General features: G+C 35.5%; 3 protein-coding genes across 52 annotated transcripts in view; all 3 read right to left on the bottom strand.

Annotated features, from left to right (window-relative positions):
- Positions 1-27463, bottom strand: part of LOC114154813 (protein tyrosine phosphatase receptor type H) — a 64297-nt gene that overhangs the window by 18450 nt on the left and 18384 nt on the right. For 19 of the 50 annotated variants that reach the window (XM_028034239.1, XM_028034258.1, XM_028034368.1 and 16 more), the window contains 7 exons: positions 27152-27409; positions 13125-13142; positions 12530-12775; positions 12093-12350; positions 11653-11916; positions 11210-11473; positions 9747-10004 (listed from right to left, as the gene is read on the bottom strand). In XM_028034239.1, coding sequence (XP_027890040.1) covers positions 9747-10004; positions 11210-11473; positions 11653-11916; positions 12093-12350; positions 12530-12775; positions 13125-13142; positions 27152-27409 — 1566 coding nt within the window. Of the gene's footprint in view, positions 1-9746; positions 10005-10267; positions 10305-11209; positions 11474-11652; positions 11917-12092; positions 12351-12529; positions 12794-12883; positions 12986-13124; positions 13143-13219; positions 13299-16081; positions 16405-27151; positions 27410-27463 lie in introns of those variants that run through there. The other 31 variants (XM_028034520.1, XM_028034569.1, XM_028034596.1 and 28 more) reach the window with 24 other exon arrangements.
- On the bottom strand, positions 1207-5961 carry LOC114155054 (receptor-type tyrosine-protein phosphatase eta-like). The gene is made up of 5 exons (XM_028034721.1): positions 5316-5961; positions 5001-5123; positions 4676-4836; positions 3953-4088; positions 1207-3304 (listed from the first exon to the last, which is right to left on the bottom strand). Exons 1-5 carry the CDS (start codon positions 5376-5378, stop codon positions 3179-3181), a joined length of 609 nt encoding a protein of 202 aa, XP_027890522.1. The 5' UTR covers positions 5379-5961; the 3' UTR covers positions 1207-3178.
- On the bottom strand, positions 20008-23367 carry LOC114155063 (receptor-type tyrosine-protein phosphatase eta-like). The gene is made up of 5 exons (XM_028034733.1): positions 22722-23367; positions 22407-22529; positions 22083-22243; positions 21360-21495; positions 20008-20711 (listed from the first exon to the last, which is right to left on the bottom strand). The coding sequence occupies exons 1-5, from the start codon at positions 22782-22784 to the stop codon at positions 20586-20588; spliced, it is 609 nt and encodes a 202-aa protein (XP_027890534.1). The 5' UTR covers positions 22785-23367; the 3' UTR covers positions 20008-20585.

Raw genomic sequence — 27463 nt, 5'->3', positions numbered from 1 at the left:
GTCCAGAATTTCCTGAAAACGTGTTGAAATATAATTTACTTAATCTTGTTAACTAGCAACTTGTTCTATAAGGAAGAAATAAGTAGGAACAATAACGTTGGATGTCGGCTGCTCTCTTTCATTTACTAGTTAACCTTTCAGTGAGTAGAAAATGACTTTTGTTTTATTTTTCTTTCTTTTTAAGACTATGAGCTAAAAGAATGTAGCATTTTCAAGCTAATCCAAAATAATCTAAATGAAAAGATTTAAAGAGTCAATAACTATAGACACACCTCCAAAAATTTGAATATTGTAAAATAGTTATATTTTATTCCTTTGTTTAGAAAGTGAAACTTATATATAGATTCATCACACATGGAGAGGAAGGTTCTAAACTTTTATTATGATCTGATTCTCTCTAAGATCATAAAAAAAATATTTTCTTTTCACGCCATAAAATTCATATCATGGCCAACATAACTGCTTGGACACCTGCTGACTTCCCAGCTGTTATTACCACCCAGCAAAGGGCAAAGGTCATTGTTAAAGAAGTGAGTTGTTCAGAGGATCCAAGCGTATCAGTGGAAAGTTGAGTCAAAGGAAAAAGTGTGGCAGCATGGAATTAAACTGTACTAATAAATAATATTTATATAGAGAAAATTGTTTCAGACTGCATAAAATGTGAAGTATAATAAATTACATGTAATAAACATGAAAATATATATTAGAAAACATAACAAACACTAGAGGGCAGCATTCCACTGAATAGTTTAATCCTCTCTCCACACTAAAAAAACAGGTGATCCAACTTAAAAAAGTCAATTTGTTATAAGTAATAAAATTAAGTTTATCCAAATAAATATATTAAGTTTATTATATTGTCATGTTAAATAAATGTAAGTAAAACAAGTTTGATAAACTTAATTTGATTACATTTAGCAAATTAAGTCAATCTTTTTAAGATAGAGCTCCATTTTTTTAGTGCAACATTAAAAAAAAGTAATCTGGCTTTTTAAAAATAATTGTAAAGTATTTTAATTTAAATAGAAAGCAAGTAAACTGCCAGCAGACATCTAAGACTGAAAATAACTCATATTTCCTCAAATGCTTTTATCATAGTTAAATGTTTACCTTCTATCGGATTATTTTGTTCTTCATATAACCTAAGTTTGCTTCAAGATAGAAATTTTTTACTTTTCAATGGTTTGGAAAAACTTTTCTTTTTTGATTTTGCTACATTTTATTGTGCTACAAAACCAATACTGAGAATATTCAAGAGCAAATTTGGACACGAGAAAATACATTTTAGCACAAAGAAACAACCTATCTGACAATGGCTGAAACCTAAAAACAGTGATCAAAATGATACAGATATGCACATATTCTAAAAAAACATTTCTGGGGCTGCGTTCACACTGCAGCCGGAAGTGACCCAATTCCGACTTTTTGTCAAATCGGATTTATTTTATTTTATTGTGGTCGTTCACACTTCCATAAGTGACTTGTATGAGATCTCCAGGGTGAACTGCAAACGACCAGAAAGTGTCCCACATGTGCAGCAGAGGGCGCAATAACGTAACAAATAGAGAGCGTGCTCACTGAGTGTTTGCGGAAGTGAACATGGATGCTAACGGTGTAGCATAGCTTACGATTTTGAAGTTGTTGTCCAACCGGAACCAGAACACTGAGCACAACTTTCTCCTCGTTACCGTCCGCCATGGTTGTTGTCTTTCTTCCCTCTTGCGCATATCAGGACGCAGAATAGTGACGTTTGTCGAGTATCAATGACGTCCCGGGTGATGAATGGGACCCAACTGTACAGACTTGGGCCATATTTGAGAAGCTCGGATATGTATCGGATGTCCAATTGGCCTGTGTCATATTCGGGGGGGAAATCCGATCTCTGTTGTTCAGACGGTTGTAAAAAGATTAGATTCAAGTCGCATTAAGGACGAAATTGGTATTAGGTGAATTCAGTCTGCTGTGTGAACGCAGCCTAAATGTGATGACTACATCTTGTGAAATGTAAATAACATTGAAGTTATACATCCATCAACCACTAGGGTCCGCTCCTGCTCTTCCTCTCCAGACCTCCACAGCTGGAATCACTTCTTCTTCACCAGTGGCATAAAACCTACAAACACCCAAGGCTGCACCACTTCCCCGCTGAGCCTCTGTGATGTTTTCAAGCTGTGGTTTTGATTTCCTGTCAAATCTAATACTGTACTGAGAGTAAGTCTGTGGTTAGTTTTGCTTTAATGTTCTGTTTTACTTATTTTGTATTAGCTTGGTTAATGTTCTGACATTTACGTCAATTAAATGTCACATTTTTATGCTGGTCAAGGAGCTAAAGCATTGTTCTTGTGTGTTAAAGATAATATTTCATTGTATTTTGGCCCTTGGAGACTCTGAAGTTTATTGCTTGGTAATTTGAATATAAAATCACTTTTACACTGAACTGAGTTTTATTGTACTGAGTGACGTTTCTTACATTAATATTTCGAGATTTTTGATCAAATTTAAGTCTTTTTTTTTTTTGGCCACCTGAGGAGGAATTTTCCTAAATTGGCTCCATAATTATTAAACTTGGGAGGAAGGAAATGTACAATTTCACAAGATTTTTTTTTACAGTACAACATTTATTAAACATTCAGTATAAAACAATCACATCTTGACTAGAGGTGTGCAATGCTACATATTTTGGTATCGATCCGATAGCACAACTAGTATCACCAATACCGATACCAATACCGATACTTTTTACTATTTAAGTTTGTTATAATAAACTTCTGACCAATCAGAAGTCACAAAACAAAACTGTTTTGTAGTTTTTTCTTTGAATTATTTTGTTAAAAGCTAAGACAGAATTTGGAAAAAGTTGATAGGCGTCTACAAAATACTTTAACATCAACACAATAAACTGAAAAAAAAAAAATTGAGTATGTTTTTTCCTAAATAAAGTGCAAAAAACATTTCAGAGCAAATCTCACAACATCTTCTTTTAAGGTAGAGATAAAAAATACAAAACTAAAATAAATCTCAACAGAAAATGTGAAACCAAAGTTAATATCTATCCAATATCAATACCGACTTGGTATTGATATTATCAATATTTTTATCAATCCATCCACCTTTAATCTATCCACAGAGTTGGTTTGCCATTATCTACAGTTATTCCAGGAATGAAACTAGTTTTGTGTTAAATAATTTCTTTAAGATAGATGGTGTTTGCGTACGTGTCATCGTTCTCATAAACGTGTTCATCCTGGGTCGCGCATCGCTGCAGGCTGCCCATGATGCACTGGTGCAGGAAAATGTACTGCGACTGGAAAGGAAATGAACAAAATGTCTCATTATTTAAACACAACCTCTTGCAATCTGTCAATTTGAACATTGATTGGCAATTGATTATAAAAAAAAACAGCTAAGAATTACTGTAAGGCAAACTGGCTTTTGTAGTTTACAGGTAAATAATAAAAGTAAACAGCTTTAAGGTTGTACTGTTCTCTTGTTATTCTTAACATTTTTAAATTGTTGATTAAAAAACAGTTAAGAAGACATTGTTCTGTATTTCTTCTATAATGATGTAATACATTCAGTCATGAAAAGAAACTAAATTCAACTCAGCAGCTGGATCAAGACGGAAACAGATATTTACAACAGGCTTCTGCTCATTTATTTATTTACTTCTTTTTCAGATTATCTGTTTGTGTGAGCCTGAGTTTGTTCAAAATAAAGAACAGCCATTTAAAACCATCAGTATTAAGGACAAGATATTAATGTTTTCATTTCAAATTCAGCACATTTAAAAGTTCTAGATGGATAATTCAGCTCTACAGTTCAGATTTGTCACCAGAAAAGTCTTAATTTGACACAAAAGGGTAGAATAGGCAAACATATTTTTTTCCACAACTTATCTTTTTGGTTTATATTGCTTCAGTAATTATCCTGAAGCAGCATAAAGCAGTTTTACCTCCGTCTGCACCATGTGTGACCGATGTCGCCTCATCCTGTGTAAAAAGTCCTTGATGCCGACAGCTTGTTGTTTCTCCAGCTGCTGCAGCAGGAAGTCCAGAGCGATGAAAGTTCCCGTTCTTCCCACTCCATCACTGCACAGAAACACAAGCAGCTCTGGTGTGTTGAACTGCAAATAATCCACTTTTTTATTCCAACCTAAACAGGTTAGTCATGTTTCATATGGGAAATTTACCTGCAAATGTTTTCTCCATCTACACAACAGAGTATTAGGGTTTGGAAAAAAACCTCGTGGTTTTTTGATTAATCTAATTAATTTCTGAGCTCAAATGTCCAAAAATTGTAACTTTTCAAACACAGAAATGATCTTAAATCTGTGTTTTGTGTTAAATAATTCACTTTAGATTTTATTCTTTGTCAGGAATTTTCTTTTAAATTAAGTTCATGCATGGATATTTACATCTTTTGACTACATTACCAAAATCCAAAAGGTTGGATTGTACATGTGTAAAAAACTAAAAATAAGGTGCCATAATATAGTGACATATTGGCAGATATATATTTAGAAAAATAATAATTTCATCTGAAGTGTTTTCATATGTTTAGGACAGCAAAACAAAATTAAATATCTGGGTTTATTTAAGTCCATCAGAACCACAACCTTGAAATCTTTGGAGTAACGACAGACCATACTGGGTAAACTGGGTAACCTGATGTGTACCTGCAGTGAACCACGGTTGGTGACTCTGATCCGTCACTCTCTATGTCCTGCCTCACAATCCTTCTGAACTGGATCAGGACCTCTGTGCCCTGAGGGACGCCGCGATCAGGCCAGACAGTGAAGTGGAAATGTTTGACTGATCGTTCCTCTGAGCTTCTTTTCTGGGTGGAAACATTAATATTCAATAAAACATTCAGTGTAACTTCATAAAAACACTGGAACTCCTTAAAAAAAAGGGAATTTTTAAGAGCAACTATGTGGCAAAACCAAAAGTGTTTAGAGTTTTATTAGACTCAATATTATGTCTTAAAGTGAAGTCTTGTACCTGTTTGACGGTAAACTGCCTCAGCGTCCAGTTTTGCTCCTTCAGTTCAGATGTTACAGAGACCAACACGTCTCCATACTGTCTCTGCTTCATGTCTTCAGGCCAGTACTGTGCACATTTGGTCTACATATAAAAAAAAAACCCATAAAATTTCCATTATTCATATTCTGATTAAACAACAGTTTGACTATCTGCTATAATTCATTTCCTTTGTGATTACAGTTTAACAAGGAAAGTTACCTATTAACTTTTATTTTGTACTTCAACTTCCTTTAAAATTTGACTCTTGAATAACTTTGTTTTTTAAAAACGTACCAGTCCTGCTTCGATGTGGTTGGTAACCATGACAACTGTCTTCACTTTTTGTTCCCAAATCATCCGCCAGAAATCAACAACTGTGTTGGGCAGAGGATCCTGCGTGGCGATGTACTCTCTGCTGCTGCTGTAGCCCTGCAGAGGAAACGGCTGCGGTCACTCTGCGGCCGGAAGTGACCCAATTATTCCGATATTTTTCTTACTGCGACCTGTATCTGATCGTTTTATGACACTATGAACAACACAGATCGGATTTTTTCGAATGCGACCCAGGCCACTTGGATATCCGATACGCATCCGATCTTTTCAAATACAGCCGGAGTCTGTACAGACATGTCGCGTTGAGCCGACCGGAACGTCATTGATACTCGACAAACGTCACTATTCTGCGCCCTGATACGCAAGCGGGAAGAAAAACAACAACCATGGCGGAAGATAACGAGGATTAAGTTGTTGCTCCGGTTGGATAACAACTTCAAAATCGTAAGATATGTTACACCGTTAGCATCCATGTTTACTTCCGCAAACACTGAGTTCTTCTTCTACTTTTTTTTAATGGCGGTTGGCAAGAACTGAGCACTATGTATGACCTTATTGCGCCCTCTACTGCGCATGCGGGACACTTTCAGGTGTTTGCAGTTCACACTGGAGATTACATAAAAGTCGCATATATTTGGAAATGTGAACAACCGGGCAAAAAATAAATAAATTAAAATAAAAAAGTCAGAATTGGGTCACTTCAGGCTGCATTGTGAACGCAGCCAAAGTTTTTTGTTTTTGTTTTTGGTTAGGCTCTTTGCAGTTCGTCGGCAAAATAAAAACCGATGTTAGTTCCAGTTGCTGGTGCCCAGCTAAATGAGCCCAGCTAATTATTTTAAAACAAATATTTTAAAATAAGGTGCAGACATCCCAGCATCTTCTGTCAGAAACATTTTCAAAGCCGCTGCCGTACAGACTGCTGCAGCAGATACATTCGCTTCACACCAAGAAAACAATGAAATAAGAAAGTTGCCATAATTGTGCCAAGATATTTCCTTAAATATAAATAAAGAAGAAAAAAAAGACCAATAGAGAAGTTGTACCTAAAAATTAAGACAGAGAAAAAACTCAACAAAACAATTTCTACTGATTTATTTTTGAAACAATAAACAACTCTGGACTTTACTTCATGTCCTGGAGAAAAAAGAACATTCTTCTCTAAGCAAATCCGTTATTGATATGGACACTTACTGGTATGTAACTGGCATTTATATAGCCCGTCTCTTTGGGGGCTGATGTATTAAGCTTGACCCGACACCAGTCATCTGTTGAGGAAACACAGAAACTCTCAGATGAGAAAAGAAAAGGTGAAACATCTTCAGCTGGTATTTCAATGTAAACATGGAGCAACAATAAGACCTGAACCCACAAGGCAGGATGTTGAAACGGTTCTTCTCGCTGTTTTCTGGCAGAATCGCTGCCTTACATGTCTGGCCTGTGCCAACAGGAACGAGAGCCTAAAATTAAATATGACACCATAAAATTAAACAACTGATACCTGAAATACATGCATTGTATGAGACAAACTGTTTTAAAAGCAGAGTAGAGAAAGAGAAGATTTAATTGTGGGTATTTTTATTTTGTGAACCTCGTATTCATGACTGAATCCTCTGTTTTCATACAAACTCAGCTGCTGGAAGTGGTCTGGAAATTTGGCTGCAGAAACAGTCCTGGAAGAAAACAGATTATTATTATTTCATCAATATGTAAACTTGAAAAAAACAAATCTTACAGCAAAGAAAATATGTTGTGTTTACTTAAATCCATGCAAACTTTAAAATCAATTACTGCAACATGTGGAAACACATGAAGTTTTGTTGTGCACAATAGTATTACAAACCTAAAATAACTTAATAAATTTGGTTTAGTTGTACGTAAACTAGGTAGACATCTTGACATTAAAAGTAATATATGAATAAGCTGGGTGGTCCAGACTTTTCCACAGTAAACAATATTCTTAAACTGATCAGAAGTTTTATTCTCAGCTATTTCAGTTTTTCTGCCCAGTTGCATGAGTTGTGAACATTAATGTTGAACAGGATGTTTTGTTTTACAGTGTACTCACCTCTCATTTCTTTCAGTTGTTTTGGATTCAAGGATGAAAGGTATTTTTCTGATATTTTAACAAATATAAAGATTGAAATGGTAAATTTCATAGAATCGATCAGATTTAGTGATAGTTCTGTCATTGAGGAAGCACTAACCGGATAATATCTGGCTTTTTAAGGAAAAGAAACACAATGACACAGATGAGAACAGCAAAAAGCAGAACACCGACCACAGATCCTCCAATGACTCCTGGAAGGATTCATTTAATAGATTAGAGAAATTATTACTTAATAAAGCAAAACAGAAAATGTGTGCAGCTTTGCTCACCTCTGTTATCAGTCGAACAGAAAAAAATTGATGGTTCAGATATTAAGGGATCAGCTTTTGTTTCCAGCCTTGAAATCACAGAGACTTTATACGTTTTGGCCGGTTGAAGTCCATCCACAATGAGATGATTCTCATTTGGATTTAGAGTGAAAGTTTTCCCGCTTATGCTGAGTTCAGCTGTCGTCCACACACCATCCGGTTCGTCCCATTTAATCTAAGCGCTGTAGCCAGAACCCCAGTAGCTGCAGAGAGGAGCTAAAGAAGGAGGAACTGGGAGGAAAGAACCAGAAAATTATTTTTAAAACAAATACTGTAAAGAGAAAGACGAGTTTATTAATTTGTCAGAATTATAAAATGCATTTGGTTCTACATTATAAACATGTCCTGTAAAATATTTTTATCAGTTATGAAATCATGTCAGTTTCGAATTAAATACCTTCATGAATAAAATGTATATCAATGCACATTTAAGATAATTGTATGACCCATAATAATAATACCATCAATGGCGAGTCCATCTCCTTTTACCAATACAATAATACATACTCAGTCTAAGACTTATTATAAGTGTAATATAACGTCTGTAATGCATATAAAGTTATAATGAGTGGTTTGTACTTACTGATGGGTATTTCGATGCTACACTGTGGATAATGTGCAGACGATGTTTCATACAGTAGAGAAATCTCATAAGTTGCTCCAGGAAGGAGGTCAGAAAATGTCACGTTTTTCCCTTCAGGACTGATCAGAGGTTCAGATCCATTAGAGGCCGTAGCTTTGGAGAACAAGCCTTCAACTGTTCCCTGGATCGATGAGTTGGTGACGCTCCAGGATACGGCACTGCAGTCGATCTCTGAAATATAAACAGGAACAATTATTTTACCTTCTTTGTTTCTTTAACTTAACACAATAATGCAGAAAAAGGTTTTATTTGTCTTCTGCCGAGCCCTGTGTACCTACGTGTTACTGTGTGATCGACGTAAGCAGAACTGTTCAGTCCAGAGAACACTGTGATCACACTGAACTCATACATCGTCCCAGGCTTCAGGTTGGAGATGAAATATGACACAGTTGTCGTCTCCTCCTGGGTTATAGATGCGTTTGTGTCGTTGATACTCAGGTTGTGTTTCCAGGCTTTATTTGGATTCTCCCACTGTAAAGTTACTCTGTCCACTAAACGCTCCGAAACACAAACCGACGTCACACTCAGAGGAACTGAGGAAACAAAACAGGACAATCATGACCTGTCATTACTTTAACATAAATGATTTATAAAATCTTTGTATGAAAATGTTCCCATCTTTTTATGTCCGACTAATTTGATGATAAATTTTAAATCTGAGAAAATAATCATAATCTGCAACCAAATCACAACATAGTGAAGCTGAAGCTTTATTTGTGGTTTTCTTTTATCCAGATGTAACCAGGGAACTTTTTAAGTGTAAAAGCACAAAAATATGTTTCTGTTTATGAAACCTTCTTCTATATTCCTTTTTTAATGAGGTTAATTACTCTCTTTGCTATTTTAAAATAAAATATGTCACAAATAACTAACAGAGATATATTGAAATTTGATTTCTAAACAAAACAACAAATTGCAAACTGTTATAAATCCCAGTTATTCAAATTTTTTCTGTAGAATTATTCACAGAAAATTCAGTGATTTGTAAATTTATTCATAGAGCATATCTAAAATATCTTTTAAAAAGCAGCTTGGAATTGAGACACCTATGCTCAATGCTATCTGATATATTATTGGGTGGCGTTTGCAAAGCAGCCAATCACAGAACCTTATTTATATTCGTTAGCACTGATTGTAATAAATCGCCGACGTCTGAACAATTGTACTAGGCAGTTATGTTTTTTAATTGGTGGTGGAGGATTTCAGTTATTTCCACACATTTGTTGTTCCTGATGCCTGAGAATTCAAGCGTTAAAGATATGAATTTGAATGATCAAGTGTGCTGGTTGGTTGTCAATACAGTTTATATGCAAAGTTACAACATCATCACCAACCTGTAGCAGCAGAGAATAATAATCCAGAGCTGTTGACTCCATTGGCCTCAGTGAAAAGAGTGAAACTATATTCTGTCCCAGCAGTCAGATCAGAGACCACATGTTGCACAAATGTTTCTCCAGAATTATCACTGATGTTCTTTGTGACAGAATCATATTGCAGTTTGTATGTTGAGATGTTGTTAACTTTGTCCCACTTTATTGTTATACTGCTGGTGTTCTGAGTTTCCACTGACACACTTTCTACATTTTCAGGAGCTGAAAGCAGAGAGGAACCAGAGACATCTGATGAAAAGCTGAATGTAGTTTGTAACAGAAAATCATATTAATATCAAAAACCAAAGTAAACATTAAAACAACAAATAAAAATCAAATGTTCATGGTCTTGATGTTTTTGACCATGGATAGTTTCCACTTTTATTGTGGAATATATTTGACTTATTATGCAGTTAATTGATATTTCCAGGTGGCTACTAATCTCAATCTACTTTTTCTCACATTAATATTTACTGATCACCAACCTGTAGCTTCAGTAAATATGAATCCAGAGCTGCTGACTTCATTCAACACAGTGAAGAGAGAAAAAAACTATATTCTGTCCCAGCAGTCAGATCAGGAACCACATGTTGTACAAATGTTTCTACAGATGTATCACTGATGTTCTTTGTGAAAGAAACTCCATTTTCTATATATTCCAGTTTATATGTTGAGATGTTGTTAACTTTGTCCCACTGCAGAGTTAAACTGCTGGTGTTTCTTGCCTCCACTTCTACTTTTACTACATTCTCAGGAGCTGAAAAACAAAGAGGAGAAAGAAACATCTGAATTAATGAGTTAATTTGAGGTTATTTATACAATCTGCAGGATTAGATTTAAAGTGATTTTTTTATTTATTTTACCAATATGTTTCTTCTGAGTTGAAGCAAAATTGATATTTTAAAATGACATGAATTCATGAGGGTGATGGCAAGGAGGCCTTCCATCCTCAAAGACATGGAGATTATAACCAAAGATAGACTGATGAAATATAACAGAAAGCCTTCATTGCTATTACGCTCATAAAGTTTGCTTAATTGATTATTGATTTTTTAAATCAAATGCAAAGAAAAAGGTTTTTAATTTAGTAATCTACATGTTTTTGATATATTTCTATGATCTGATAAGCTGCCTGCCCCATTTCTTATCAGAAATATAATTCTAGGTTGAATGAAAAACATTTTAAATCTAAATCTACCAGAATAATTATGTCTAAAATGTCTAACAGACCAATTCATCATAATTTAGAGTGAAAACAAAAAACGTTTCACACTATAATCATTTATGTGTTGATATTGTCTGATTCCTGAGGTTTGATGTCAATTATCTTTAACTTGTGAGGAAGTTAGTAACTGTTGTTTTTGTGCGTAAATAATTTCTGTAAACTCATCCAACGTTTCTCTCATTAACTATCAGAAATCACCAACCTGTAGCAGCAGAGAATAATAATCCAGAGCTGTTGACTCCATTGGCCTCAGTGAAAAGAGTGAAACTATATTCTGTCCCAGCAGTCAGATCAGAGACCACATGTTGTACAACATCATCAGCATTATTGATGTTATTAATGACAGTTTCACCATTTTCTTCATATTGCAGTTTATATATTGAGATGCTGTTAACTTTGTCCCACTGCAGAGTTATACTGCTGGTGTTCTGAGTTATGACTGACACACTTTCTACATTTTCAGGAGCTGAAAAACAAAGAGACAGAGACATATTAGAAATGTAAATTAGACAGACTGCACAGCAAAATGATGTAATTCAGGGAAAGAATATGAATTATTTAATTTATATAAATTTTGTGGACAAAAAGGAGTTGATGCTCTAGATGCACTGACTGTTATCAACTTGGAATTAACAGATCACCAACCTGTAGCAGCAGAGAATAATAATCCAGAGCTGTTGACTCCATTGGCCTCAGTGAAAAGAATGAAACTATATTTTGTCCCAGCAGTCAGATCAGAGACCACATGTTGTACAACATCATCAGCATTACTGATGTTATTAGTGACAGTTTCACCATTTTCTTCATATTCCAGTTTATATATTGAGATGTTGCTAACTTTGTCCCACTGCAGAGTTATACTGCTGGTGTTCTGAGTTATGACTGACACACTTTCTACATTTTCAGGAGCTGAAAAACAAAGAGGAGACACTTGACAAAAGTTAAGAAGACAGGTACGCAAAGAGTAAGAATTGCATGGGAAAAAAAATGTTATTTAATCTAATTTGTGGACCAAAAGGACGTGATGCTCCAGGTACACTGAGAGTGATCATCTTGGAATGATATAAGATTCACAGATCACCAACCTGTAGCAGCAGAGAATAATAATCCAGAGCTGATGAGATCATTCAACACAGTGAAGAGAGTGAAATTATATTCTGTCCCAGCAGTCAGATCAGAGACCACATGTTGTACAAATGTTTTTTCAGAAGTATCACTGATGTTGTTTGGGTCAGAATCATATTGCAGTTTGTATGTTGAGATGTTGTTAACTTTGTCCCACTGCAGAGTTATACTGCTGGTGTTCTGGGTTATGACTGATACATCTTTTACATCGTCAGGAGCTGAAAAACAAAGAGAAACCAGAGACATCTGATGAAAAGCAAAAAAAAAAATTTATTCTTGGACAAAAAAATAGGAATTATCTAATTCCTGATTTAATTACATAGTAAATGGAGGTGATGCTCCAGATACGCTGAGAGTGATTTTCTAATTTCTGAGACAAAACTCAGAAATCACCAACCTGTAGCAGCAGAGAATAATAATCCAGAGCTGTTGACTCCATTGGCCTCAGTGAAAAGAGTGAAACTATATTCTGTCCCAGCAGTCAGATCAGAGACCACATGTTGTACAACTGCATCAGCATTACTGATGTTATTAGTGACAGTTTCACCATTTTCTTCATATTGCAGTTTGTATGTTGAGATGCTGTTAACTTTGTCCCACTTCAGAGTTATACTGTTAACACTCTGGGTCTCCACTGATACACGTTCTATATTTTCAGGAGCTGAAAAACAAAGGCAGAGCTCATTGTTGCAGGCGGTTGCTTCTTTAAATAAATCCAGAAATTTCTCATAAATAATAAAAAATCACCAACCTGTAGCAGCAGAGAATAATAATCCAGAGCTGTTGACTCCATTGGCCTCAGTGAAAAGAGTGAAACTATATTCTGTCCCAGCAGTCAGATCAGAGACCACATGTTGTACAACTGTTTTTCCAGATGCATCGTTGATGTTCTTTGTGTCAGAATCATATAGCAGTTTGTATGTTGAGATGCCGTTAACTTTGTCCCACTGCAGAGTTAAAACTGCTGGTGTTCTGGGTCACCACTGATACATTTTCTACATTTCTAGGAGCTGAAAAGAGGAAACACTTGATAAAAACTAAGAGTAACTTATAAAAGATGAACAATAATAATACTTTCCATACTAACCAGGTTCTGTGGATTGTCCTGCTGTTGTAGGTTCAGATGTTCTCATTGGTTCTAATGTAGTGGAGTTCACTGTTACAGTCTGAAAACATGAAGATATTTAAACAAAAAACACATTAAAGATGCTGAAGAACTATTTGACTATCAACAGTAGATACATAGATACTTTTTCCAAAGAACAAATTGTTTCCTTGCCCCTCCTGACTTCCTATTATTTGCATGTTTGTCACACTTCAGTGTTTCTGAACATCAAACCAATTTAAATGTTAATCAAAGTAAACACAAGTGCAGTTTTTAAATGAAGATGTTTATTATTGAGGGAGAAAATAAATCTGAACCTATACGGCCCTGTGTGAAATATTGATTATCTGACCATTAGTAGCAACAACTGCAGTCAGGTGTTTGTGATAACTTTCATTTAACAGAATTATTGTAGTTCAGCTCTATTGGACGTTTCTCCAGCATAAATGTAATTTTTAAGGTCCTGCCACAGCATCTTAATAGGTTTCATGTCAGTACTTTGACTAGGCCACTCTGAAGTTCTTATTTTGTTTGTCTTCAGCCTTTCAGAGGTGGACCTGCTGCTGTGTTTTGGGTCATTGTCCTGCTGCAGAACCCAAACTGGTTTCAGCTCCAGCCGTTTTCCTCCAGGATGTTTTGGTGTAGAGATGAATTCATGGCTCCACTGATCACAGCAAAGCTTCCAGGTCCAGAAGCAGCCAAACAGCCCCAGACCATCACACCACCACCGCCTGGTTTTACCATCAGTGTGATGACATGGTGTTACTTTTACCCCAGATGTAATGAGACACACTCCTTCCAAAGAGTCCAGCTTTTGTCCCGTCAGTAAACAGAATGTTTTCCTAAAGGTCTTAGGGATCATCAGGATACGCTCTGGAAAAATGGCCTCAATGCTATTTTTACTCAGGAGTGGCTTTGGAAACCTGCCATGCAGGCCATGTGTTTCTTAAGTTGGAGGCATAATGTTGCTAAAACGAGACCTGATCAACTGCAACAACCCCAGATCATAGTGCTGCCCCCACTAGGCATGATGGGTGCATCATTTCATCTGCCTCCCTTCTTAACCTGATGCCCCAATCAGTCTGGAAGAGGGTAAATCTGAAGTCATGAGATCACATGACCTTCTTCTGCTGCTCTGGACTCTTTTCTATTCTGCTTTCTTACAATTTAAAGTCTTTTTCTCCTATTACCTTCACTGATACGTTTCTACACAGCTGATCAGTCCCAATCAGCACACTGTAAAACATTAGAAGGTGGTTTAACGTGAAAATGAAAGTCCACCTGCTGCCTGGAAAATGCAATTTAAGTCAACAAGAAAATAATTTTGGTTTTAACTCAGAAATTAAAGTTCATGAAGTTGATTTAACAACAAGAGACAAGTTGTCTAAATGTTTTTTAAGTTCATTAATCTTGAATTGAGAGTTTTAACTTAATCCTGCAATTTAAACCAAATTAAATCACAATATGCAATAAAATCTGACCTGATTTCTCTATTATTTTCACTCACAATATCAAGTTTAAATAACGACTTATTTTACTGTAGAATAAATTAAATTCTAGTTTCAAATCACATGAACCAAATTTCTGATCTGATGATGAATTTTATGAAACATCTCAATGAATTCAGCTCAGAAACATTTAGTGTGATCAGGACATTATCCTCAAGCTTTGCAAACTGTCAGCTGCATTAAAATGAACATTTGCCTTAATAACACAAGAGTCAGATCAATGTAACGCTTCATCTCAGGAAACAAAAACACGCCGCTAAGCATTCTGGGAAATAGTTCCCAGTCTTTTTCTTCTTTCAGTTTTTTAAGTGCTGACCTAAGAACTCTAGTTTATTCAACTCTTAATAAAAAGTTAACAAGTTACTGCTGTAAGTTTATCTTTCACAAACTCAAACATTTAGGCTCAAAATCTAAAACTCTACAAATTTATTTGACTTAAAGAAAAGAGAGTAGACACAACTGAATGCGTCTCAAATGTTTTACAGCGTCGAGTTCCCTTTACATTGTGGAAATGTTCTTACTTTCACTATTGAACAAATTACACTGCATGTTCTGTTGAAGCTCGTTTGTCTCATTATAAATACTTTCTGAAAAATCCTTTAAGCATATTTTTTATTAAACTGATATTCCTGTAGAAATATGTTTTTCTTATTGTCCTGAGGAAATATTTTAATCTTTGATGTTGTGTTTTTGTTTGCTGGGAATTAAAAATCATCTTATTTATGAGAAATGAAGCCTCGACAACATCAGTCTTTGTGAATTGAGTTACTGAAATAAACATTTTATTATATAACAACTTACTGAATGTGTTTGTAGCTGTGAGTCCTATTTTATTTGTTTGACTTAATTTCAACAGAAGTTGCGTCGGCTGCAGATTATGACCATTTCCTCCACGGCAACAATAGTTCCTCACATTTCTCCCAGTTTTTAATACTGTGCTGGAAACTTCTTTAGTAAATTTTAGTAGCTCCAACGTTTTCTTAGCTTGATTTCTGTCAGTATTTTGACTCGTCTTCAACAGACCAACATCTTCTCTGGATCTCTTTAGACGGTTGTTTAAGAAATGAGAAGCTGTTATTTAACTCCAACTGCATCTTTGACAGCTGAAATATAATCATCCAGGTATTTATTATCTAATTTGCTTCTTAAATTCAACCAGTGACTTTTTTTTTTTGTTTTTTTGTACAGGCAAAGTAAACTTTTGCTTCTTGAGCTGAACTACAGCGATGACTATCATGAGCCCCTCTGTGGTTAACACTGTTTCCTTTTGTTGAGGTTCAGCGTTTTTTGCACAGTAAATCTGATCCAGTAAATGTAAAGATGATACAGAACTTACCAAAAGCAGACTGAAGAAGCCGTAGAGTAACAGGAGGTCTGATGTGGATTTGACTGATAAAAGCTCCATCTTTGTCATTGATGATTCACCTAAAGTCATGAAGATGCAGAGGCTCTTCTCCGCTGTCAGATAAACCTCAGCTCTTCCAGTGTGGCCACCTCATGTGTTGACTGAAACAGCAAATTTCCCCCTGCTTGCTGCTGATTCAGTGCCGTAATAAATCCAGTGTTGACTTTTAATTCCTAACCAGGTCCTCCTTTTCTAACCTCTGGTCCCTTCTCTTACTCACAAGTGACACAGTAAATAACTGCTTCTCCTTTTTAGACTTGTGTTGCTCGGGGACCTTTGCTCCGCCTGGCACTTCCTTATTAACGGTTATAGTTTGCTGCTTTCAAGGGGACATCGATCAAGCAGATTTGCCTGCTTTAAAAGTTTATTAATGTTGATTGCTGTATATCAGCTGGAACTGTGCGCTTCAGGGTTATGACCGGCTGAATCCGTAAATCATCAGTAAGTAAAGGTAAACCTCTATAGACGTCTTGTAACGTCGACATTTACATTTTTACTTCTTTAAAATATTCATCTGAGCTAATTTTGTGAAAGATTTTGTCTGCCTTCTTGTCTGTTCACAGCTTAAGGGAGTTGTGATATTTATGGCTTCCTTGCGGTTTGGACCTATAAGGAACTGTAAACTGAAAATGTGAAAGGCAGAGCCAAAGTCCAACCCGTGTTTATTAAACTAACACATTTAGTTGGCCTCAATAAAAGCTTCACAAAGAGCAAAGAGCCTTTTTAAAAACCATCTAACCTCTGGCGAAACATGTGAAGGAAGTATCCTTCCTAAATGATAATTTTCCACAACCATTAATGATAAACTTTACAACAGAACTTTAATTATCTTCCGTGTTTCAAACAGAGCACACCTTGTTTCAGATGCTTTAATAAGATTATTTATTCAACATTCATGCTGGATTATAGGGTTTATTGATAGGAATGTTTATTAGTTGGTTATCATAAAATTTCAATAATATGGTAGAGACTGTCATGTTCAGGAATTCAACGCCAACAAGTGAAGCAGTCAAAATAAACAATATTTAATAACTGTATTCATTTAAACACTGCTTAAGTTCCAACTTATGCCAAAAAAGTATTTCTGATGAAGTCTATAATTAAAATAATCTTCTCACAACCATTCCTACAACTACAGCAAAAAAAGGTGAGTTTTTAGTCCTATTTCCATGTAGATGTGGAATAAACAAGCAGATTACTGCGAAGAAGGAAATAAATTACTTTGGGGAAAAACGTCCAGCATTGCTAAATCAAGAAAGTCCAGAATTTCCTGAAAACGTGTTGAAATATAATTTACTTAATCTTGTTAACTAGCAACTTGTTCTATAAGGAAGAAATAAGTAGGAACAATAACGTTGGATGTCGGCTGCTCTCTTTCATTTACTAGTTAACCTTTCAGTGAGTAGAAAATGACTTTTGTTTTATTTTTCTTTCTTTTTAAGACTATGAGCTAAAAGAATGTAGCATTTTCAAGCTAATCCAAAATAATCTAAATGAAAAGATTTAAAGAGTCAATAACTATAGACACACCTCCAAAAATTTGAATATTGTAAAATAGTTATATTTTATTCCTTTGTTTAGAAAGTGAAACTTATATATAGATTCATCACACATGGAGAGGAAGGTTCTAAACTTTTATTATGATCTGATTCTCTCTAAGATCATAAAAAAAATATTTTCTTTTCACGCCATAAAAATTCATATCATGGCCAACATAACTGCTTGGACACCTGCTGACTTCCCAGCTGTTATTACCACCCAGCAAAGGGCAAAGGTCATTGTTAAAGAAGTGAGTTGTTCAGAGGATCCAAGCGTATCAGTGGAAAGTTGAGTCAAAGGAAAAAGTGTGGCAGCATGGAATTAAACTGTACTAATAAATAATATTTATATAGAGAAAATTGTTTCAGACTGCATAAAATGTGAAGTATAATAAATTACATGTAATAAACATGAAAATATATATTAGAAAACATAACAAACACTAGAGGGCAGCATTCCACTGAATAGTTTAATCCTCTCTCCACACTAAAAAAACAGGTGATCCAACTTAAAAAAGTCAATTTGTTATAAGTAATAAAATTAAGTTTATCCAAATAAATATATTAAGTTTATTATATTGTCATGTTAAATAAATGTAAGTAAAACAAGTTTGATAAACTTAATTTGATTACATTTAGCAAATTAAGTCAATCTTTTTAAGATAGAGCTCCATTTTTTTAGTGCAACATTAAAAAAAAGTAATCTGGCTTTTTAAAAATAATTGTAAAGTATTTTAATTTAAATAGAAAGCAAGTAAACTGCCAGCAGACATCTAAGACTGAAAATAACTCATATTTCCTCAAATGCTTTTATCATAGTTAAATGTTTACCTTCTATCGGATTATTTTGTTCTTCATATAACCTAAGTTTGCTTCAAGATAGAAATTTTTTACTTTTCAATGGTTTGGAAAAACTTTTCTTTTTTGATTTTGCTACATTTTATTGTGCTACAAAACCAATACTGAGAATATTCAAGAGCAAATTTGGACACGAGAAAATACATTTTAGCACAAAGAAACAACCTATCTGACAATGGCTGAAACCTAAAAACAGTGATCAAAATGATACAGATATGCACATATTCTAAAAAAACATTTCTGGGGCTGCGTTCACACTGCAGCCGGAAGTGACCCAATTCCGACTTTTTGTCAAATCGGATTTATTTTATTTTATTGTGGTCGTTCACACTTCCATAAGTGACTTGTATGAGATCTCCAGGGTGAACTGCAAACGACCAGAAAGTGTCCCACATGTGCAGCAGAGGGCGCAATAACGTAACAAATAGAGAGCGTGCTCACTGAGTGTTTGCGGAAGTGAACATGGATGCTAACGGTGTAGCATAGCTTACGATTTTGAAGTTGTTGTCCAACCGGAACCAGAACACTGAGCACAACTTTCTCCTCGTTACCGTCCGCCATGGTTGTTGTCTTTCTTCCCTCTTGCGCATATCAGGACGCAGAATAGTGACGTTTGTCGAGTATCAATGACGTCCCGGGTGATGAATGGGACCCAACTGTACAGACTTGGGCCATATTTGAGAAGCTCGGATATGTATCGGATGTCCAATTGGCCTGTGTCATATTCGGGGGGGAAATCCGATCTCTGTTGTTCAGACGGTTGTAAAAGATTAGATTCAAGTCGCATTAAGGACGAAATTGGTATTAGGTGAATTCAGTCTGCTGTGTGAACGCAGCCTAAATGTGATGACTACATCTTGTGAAATGTAAATAACATTGAAGTTATACATCCATCAACCACTAGGGTCCGCTCCTGCTCTTCCTCTCCAGACCTCCACAGCTGGAATCACTTCTTCTTCACCAGTGGCATAAAACCTACAAACACCCAAGGCTGCACCACTTCCCCGCTGAGCCTCTGTGATGTTTTCAAGCTGTGGTTTTGATTTCCTGTCAAATCTAATACTGTACTGAGAGTAAGTCTGTGGTTAGTTTTGCTTTAATGTTCTGTTTTACTTATTTTGTATTAGCTTGGTTAATGTTCTGACATTTACGTCAATTAAATGTCACATTTTTATGCTGGTCAAGGAGCTAAAGCATTGTTCTTGTGTGTTAAAGATAATATTTCATTGTATTTTGGCCCTTGGAGACTCTGAAGTTTATTGCTTGGTAATTTGAATATAAAATCACTTTTACACTGAACTGAGTTTTATTGTACTGAGTGACGTTTCTTACATTAATATTTCGAGATTTTTGATCAAATTTAAGTCTTTTTTTTTTTTGGCCACCTGAGGAGGAATTTTCCTAAATTGGCTCCATAATTATTAAACTTGGGAGGAAGGAAATGTACAATTTCACAAGATTTTTTTTTACAGTACAACATTTATTAAACATTCAGTATAAAACAATCACATCTTGACTAGAGGTGTGCAATGCTACATATTTTGGTATCGATCCGATAGCACAACTAGTATCACCAATACCGATACCAATACCGATACTTTTTACTATTTAAGTTTGTTATAATAAACTTCTGACCAATCAGAAGTCACAAAACAAAACTGTTTTGTAGTTTTTTCTTTGAATTATTTTGTTAAAAGCTAAGACAGAATTTGGAAAAAGTTGATAGGCGTCTACAAAATACTTTAACATCAACACAATAAACTGAAAAAAAAAAAATTGAGTATGTTTTTTCCTAAATAAAGTGCAAAAACATTTCAGAGCAAATCTCACAACATCTTCTTTTAAGGTAGAGATAAAAAATACAAAACTAAAATAAATCTCAACAGAAAATGTGAAACCAAAGTTAATATCTATCCAATATCAATACCGACTTGGTATTGATATTATCAATATTTTTATCAATCCATCCACCTTTAATCTATCCACAGAGTTGGTTTGCCATTATCTACAGTTATTCCAGGAATGAAACTAGTTTTGTGTTAAATAATTTCTTTAAGATAGATGGTGTTTGCGTACGTGTCATCGTTCTCATAAACGTGTTCATCCTGGGTCGCGCATCGCTGCAGGCTGCCCATGATGCACTGGTGCAGGAAAATGTACTGCGACTGGAAAGGAAATGAACAAAATGTCTCATTATTTAAACACAACCTCTTGCAATCTGTCAATTTGAACATTGATTGGCAATTGATTATAAAAAAAAACAGCTAAGAATTACTGTAAGGCAAACTGGCTTTTGTAGTTTACAGGTAAATAATAAAAGTAAACAGCTTTAAGGTTGTACTGTTCTCTTGTTATTCTTAACATTTTTAAATTGTTGATTAAAAAACAGTTAAGAAGACATTGTTCTGTATTTCTTCTATAATGATGTAATACATTCAGTCATGAAAAGAAACTAAATTCAACTCAGCAGCTGGATCAAGACGGAAACAGATATTTACAACAGGCTTCTGCTCATTTATTTATTTACTTCTTTTTCAGATTATCTGTTTGTGTGAGCCTGAGTTTGTTCAAAATAAAGAACAGCCATTTAAAACCATCAGTATTAAGGACAAGATATTAATGTTTTCATTTCAAATTCAGCACATTTAAAAGTTCTAGATGGATAATTCAGCTCTACAGTTCAGATTTGTCACCAGAAAAGTCTTAATTTGACACAAAAGGGTAGAATAGGCAAACATATTTTTTTCCACAACTTATCTTTTTGGTTTATATTGCTTCAGTAATTATCCTGAAGCAGCATAAAGCAGTTTTACCTCCGTCTGCACCATGTGTGACCGATGTCGCCTCATCCTGTGTAAAAAGTCCTTGATGCCGACAGCTTGTTGTTTCTCCAGCTGCTGCAGCAGGAAGTCCAGAGCGATGAAAGTTCCCGTTCTTCCCACTCCATCACTGCACAGAAACACAAGCAGCTCTGGTGTGTTGAACTGCAAATAATCCACTTTTTTATTCCAACCTAAACAGGTTAGTCATGTTTCATATGGGAAATTTACCTGCAAATGTTTTCTCCATCTACACAACAGAGTATTAGGGTTTGGAAAAAAACCTCGTGGTTTTTTGATTAATCTAATTAATTTCTGAGCTCAAATGTCCAAAAATTGTAACTTTTCAAACACAGAAATGATCTTAAATCTGTGTTTTGTGTTAAATAATTCACTTTAGATTTTATTCTTTGTCAGGAATTTTCTTTTAAATTAAGTTCATGCATGGATATTTACATCTTTTGACTACATTACCAAAATCCAAAAGGTTGGATTGTACATGTGTAAAAAACTAAAAATAAGGTGCCATAATATAGTGACATATTGGCAGATATATATTTAGAAAAATAATAATTTCATCTGAAGTGTTTTCATATGTTTAGGACAGCAAAACAAAATTAAATATCTGGGTTTATTTAAGTCCATCAGAACCACAACCTTGAAATCTTTGGAGTAACGACAGACCATACTGGGTAAACTGGGTAACCTGATGTGTACCTGCAGTGAACCACGGTTGGTGACTCTGATCCGTCACTCTCTATGTCCTGCCTCACAATCCTTCTGAACTGGATCAGGACCTCTGTGCCCTGAGGGACGCCGCGATCAGGCCAGACAGTGAAGTGGAAATGTTTGACTGATCGTTCCTCTGAGCTTCTTTTCTGGGTGGAAACATTAATATTCAATAAAACATTCAGTGTAACTTCATAAAAACACTGGAACTCCTTAAAAAAAGGGAATTTTTAAGAGCAACTATGTGGCAAAACCAAAAGTGTTTAGAGTTTTATTAGACTCAATATTATGTCTTAAAGTGAAGTCTTGTACCTGTTTGACGGTAAACTGCCTCAGCGTCCAGTTTTGCTCCTTCAGTTCAGATGTTACAGAGACCAACACGTCTCCATACTGTCTCTGCTTCATGTCTTCAGGCCAGTACTGTGCACATTTGGTCTACATATAAAAAAAAAACCCATAAAATTTCCATTATTCATATTCTGATTAAACAACAGTTTGACTATCTGCTATAATTCATTTCCTTTGTGATTACAGTTTAACAAGGAAAGTTACCTATTAACTTTTATTTTGTACTTCAACTTCCTTTAAAATTTGACTCTTGAATAACTTTGTTTTTTAAAAACGTACCAGTCCTGCTTCGATGTGGTTGGTAACCATGACAACTGTCTTCACTTTTTGTTCCCAAATCATCCGCCAGAAATCAACAACTGTGTTGGGCAGAGGATCCTGCGTGGCGATGTACTCTCTGCTGCTGCTGTAGCCCTGCAGAGGAAACGGCTGCGGTCACTCTGCGGCCGGAAGTGACCCAATTATTCCGATATTTTTCTTACTGCGACCTGTATCTGATCGTTTTATGACACTATGAACAACACAGATCGGATTTTTTCGAATGCGACCCAGGCCACTTGGATATCCGATACGCATCCGATCTTTTCAAATACAGCCGGAGTCTGTACAGACATGTCGCGTTGAGCCGACCGGAACGTCATTGATACTCGACAAACGTCACTATTCTGCGCCCTGATACGCAAGCGGGAAGAAAAACAACAACCATGGCGGAAGATAACGAGGATTAAGTTGTTGCTCCGGTTGGATAACAACTTCAAAATCGTAAGATATGTTACACCGTTAGCATCCATGTTTACTTCCGCAAACACTGAGTTCTTCTTCTACTTTTTTTTAATGGCGGTTGGCAAGAACTGAGCACTATGTATGACCTTATTGCGCCCTCTACTGCGCATGCGGGACACTTTCAGGTGTTTGCAGTTCACACTGGAGATTACATAAAAGTCGCATATATTTGGAAATGTGAACAACCGGGCAAAAAATAAATAAATTAAAATAAAAAAGTCAGAATTGGGTCACTTCAGGCTGCATTGTGAACGCAGCCAAAGTTTTTTGTTTTTGTTTTTGGTTAGGCTCTTTGCAGTTCGTCGGCAAAATAAAAACCGATGTTAGTTCCAGTTGCTGGTGCCCAGCTAAATGAGCCCAGCTAATTATTTTAAAACAAATATTTTAAAATAAGGTGCAGACATCCCAGCATCTTCTGTCAGAAACATTTTCAAAGCCGCTGCCGTACAGACTGCTGCAGCAGATACATTCGCTTCACACCAAGAAAACAATGAAATAAGAAAGTTGCCATAATTGTGCCAAGATATTTCCTTAAATATAAATAAAGAAGAAAAAAAAGACCAATAGAGAAGTTGTACCTAAAAATTAAGACAGAGAAAAAACTCAACAAAACAATTTCTACTGATTTATTTTTGAAACAATAAACAACTCTGGACTTTACTTCATGTCCTGGAGAAAAAAGAACATTCTTCTCTAAGCAAATCCGTTATTGATATGGACACTTACTGGTATGTAACTGGCATTTATATAGCCCGTCTCTTTGGGGGCTGATGTATTAAGCTTGACCCGACACCAGTCATCTGTTGAGGAAACACAGAAACTCTCAGATGAGAAAAGAAAAGGTGAAACATCTTCAGCTGGTATTTCAATGTAAACATGGAGCAACAATAAGACCTGAACCCACAAGGCAGGATGTTGAAACGGTTCTTCTCGCTGTTTTCTGGCAGAATCGCTGCCTTACATGTCTGGCCTGTGCCAACAGGAACGAGAGCCTAAAATTAAATATGACACCATAAAATTAAACAACTGATACCTGAAATACATGCATTGTATGAGACAAACTGTTTTAAAAGCAGAGTAGAGAAAGAGAAGATTTAATTGTGGGTATTTTTATTTTGTGAACCTCGTATTCATGACTGAATCCTCTGTTTTCATACAAACTCAGCTGCTGGAAGTGGTCTGGAAATTTGGCTGCAGAAACAGTCCTGGAAGAAAACAGATTATTATTATTTCATCAATATGTAAACTTGAAAAAACAAATCTTACAGCAAAGAAAATATGTTGTGTTTACTTAAATCCATGCAAACTTTAAAATCAATTACTGCAACATGTGGAAACACATGAAGTTTTGTTGTGCACAATAGTATTACAAACCTAAAATAACTTAATAAATTTGGTTTAGTTGTACGTAAACTAGGTAGACATCTTGACATTAAAAGTAATATATGAATAAGCTGGGTGGTCCAGACTTTTCCACAGTAAACAATATTCTTAAACTGATCAGAAGTTTTATTCTCAGCTATTTCAGTTTTTCTGCCCAGTTGCATGAGTTGTGAACATTAATGTTGAACAGGATGTTTTGTTTTACAGTGTACTCACCTCTCATTTCTTTCAGTTGTTTTGGATTCAAGGATGAAAGGTATTTTTCTGATATTTTAACAAATATAAAGATTGAAATGGTAAATTTCATAGAATCGATCAGATTTAGTGATAGTTCTGTCATTGAGGAAGCACTAACCGGATAATATCTGGCTTTTTAAGGAAAAGAAACACAATGACACAGATGAGAACAGCAAAAAGCAGAACACCGACCACAGATCCTCCAATGACTCCTGGAAGGATTCATTTAATAGATTAGAGAAATTATTACTTAATAAAGCAAAACAGAAAATGTGTGCAGCTTTGCTCACCTCTGTTATCAGTCGAACAGAAAAAAATTGATGGTTCAGATATTAAGGGATCAGCTTTTGTTTCCAGCCTTGAAATCACAGAGACTTTATACGTTTTGGCCGGTTGAAGTCCATCCACAATGAGATGATTCTCATTTGGATTTAGAGTGAAAGTTTTCCCGCTTATGCTGAGTTCAGCTGTCGTCCACACACCATCCGGTTCGTCCCATTTAATCTAAGCGCTGTAGCCAGAACCCCAGTAGCTGCAGAGAGGAGCTAAAGAAGGAGGAACTGGGAGGAAAGAACCAGAAAATTATTTTTAAAACAAATACTGTAAAGAGAAAGACGAGTTTATTAATTTGTCAGAATTATAAAATGCATTTGGTTCTACATTATAAACATGTCCTGTAAAATATTTTATCAGTTATGAAATCATGTCAGTTTCGAATTAAATACCTTCATGAATAAAATGTATATCAATGCACATTTAAGATAATTGTATGACCCATAATAATAATACCATCAATGGCGAGTCCATCTCCTTTTACCAATACAATAATACATACTCAGTCTAAGACTTATTATAAGTGTAATATAACGTCTGTAATGCATATAAAGTTATAATGAGTGGTTTGTACTTACTGATGGGTATTTCGATGCTACACTGTGGATAATGTGCAGACGATGTTTCATACAGTAGAGAAATCTCATAAGTTGCTCCAGGAAGGAGGTCAGAAAATGTCACGTTTTTCCCTTCAGGACTGATCAGAGGTTCAGATCCATTAGAGGCCGTAGCTTTGGAGAACAAGCCTTCAACTGTTCCCTGGATCGATGAGTTGGTGACGCTCCAGGATACGGCACTGCAGTCGATCTCTGAAATATAAACAGGAACAATTATTTTACCTTCTTTGTTTCTTTAACTTAACACAATAATGCAGAAAAAGGTTTTATTTGTCTTCTGCCGAGCCCTGTGTACCTACGTGTTACTGTGTGATCGACGTAAGCAGAACTGTTCAGTCCAGAGAACACTGTGATCACACTGAACTCATACATCGTCCCAGGCTTCAGGTTGGAGATGAAATATGACACAGTTGTCGTCTCCTCCTGGGTTATAGATGCGTTTGTGTCGTTGATACTCAGGTTGTGTTTCCAGGCTTTATTTGGATTCTCCCACTGTAAAGTTACTCTGTCCACTAAACGCTCCGAAACACAAACCGACGTCACACTCAGAGGAACTGAGGAAACAAAACAGGACAATCATGACCTGTCATTACTTTAACATAAATGATTTATAAAATCTTTGTATGAAAATGTTCCCATCTTTTTATGTCCGACTAATTTGATGATAAATTTTAAATCTGAGAAAATAATCATAATCTGCAACCAAATCACAACATAGTGAAGCTGAAGCTTTATTTGTGGTTTTCTTTTATCCAGATGTAACCAGGGAACTTTTTAAGTGTAAAAGCACAAAAATATGTTTCTGTTTATGAAACCTTCTTCTATATTCCTTTTTTAATGAGGTTAATTACTCTCTTTGCTATTTTAAAATAAAATATGTCACAAATAACTAACAGAGATATATTGAAATTTGATTTCTAAACAAAACAACAAATTGCAAACTGTTATAAATCCCAGTTATTCAAATTTTTTCTGTAGAATTATTCACAGAAAATTCAGTGATTTGTAAATTTATTCATAGAGCATATCTAAAATATCTTTTAAAAAGCAGCTTTGGAATTGAGACACCTATGCTCAATGCTATCTGATATATTATTGGGTGGCGTTTGCAAAGCAGCCAATCACAGAACCTTATTTATATTCGTTAGCACTGATTGTAATAAATCGCCGACGTCTGAACAATTGTACTAGGCAGTTATGTTTTTTAATTGGTGGTGGAGGATTTCAGTTATTTCCACACATTTGTTGTTCCTGATGCCTGAGAATTCAAGCGTTAAAGATATGAATTTGAATGATCAAGTGTGCTGGTTGGTTGTCAATACAGTTTATATGCAAAGTTACAACATCATCACCAACCTGTAGCAGCAGAGAATAATAATCCAGAGCTGTTGACTCCATTGGCCTCAGTGAAAAGAGTGAAACTATATTCTGTCCCAGCAGTCAGATCAGAGACCACATGTTGCACAAATGTTTCTCCAGAATTATCACTGATGTTCTTTGTGACAGAATCATATTGCAGTTTGTATGTTGAGATGTTGTTAACTTTGTCCCACTTTATTGTTATACTGCTGGTGTTCTGAGTTTCCACTGACACACTTTCTACATTTTCAGGAGCTGAAAGCAGAGAGGAACCAGAGACATCTGATGAAAAGCTGAATGTAGTTTGTA

Source organism: Xiphophorus couchianus, chromosome 2, assembly GCF_001444195.1.
Source record: "Xiphophorus couchianus chromosome 2, X_couchianus-1.0, whole genome shotgun sequence".
Classification (NCBI taxonomy): domain Eukaryota; kingdom Metazoa; phylum Chordata; class Actinopteri; order Cyprinodontiformes; family Poeciliidae; genus Xiphophorus; species Xiphophorus couchianus.
This window is presented reverse-complemented; position numbering and strand designations above follow the sequence as displayed.

Bases quoted from the DNA above. Each gene is read 5' to 3' on its own strand.
- LOC114155054 (XM_028034721.1), bottom strand. From the start codon at position 5,378: ATGATTTGGGAACAAAAAGTGAAGACAGTTGTCATGGTTACCAACCAC. The intron at 4,089-4,675 runs GTACACATCAGG...GTTTCTGTGCAG, and splicing joins CCAACCGTGGTTCACTGCAG to TGATGGAGTGGGAAGAACGG. The intron at 3,305-3,952 runs GTAAAACTGCTT...TTTCCTTTCCAG, and splicing joins CACACATGGTGCAGACGGAG to TCGCAGTACATTTTCCTGCA.
- LOC114155063 (XM_028034733.1), bottom strand. From the start codon at position 22,784: ATGATTTGGGAACAAAAAGTGAAGACAGTTGTCATGGTTACCAACCAC. The intron at 22,530-22,721 runs GTACGTTTTTAA...TTTTATATGTAG, and splicing joins ACCACATCGAAGCAGGACTG to ACCAAATGTGCACAGTACTG. The intron at 21,496-22,082 runs GTACACATCAGG...GTTTCTGTGCAG, and splicing joins CCAACCGTGGTTCACTGCAG to TGATGGAGTGGGAAGAACGG.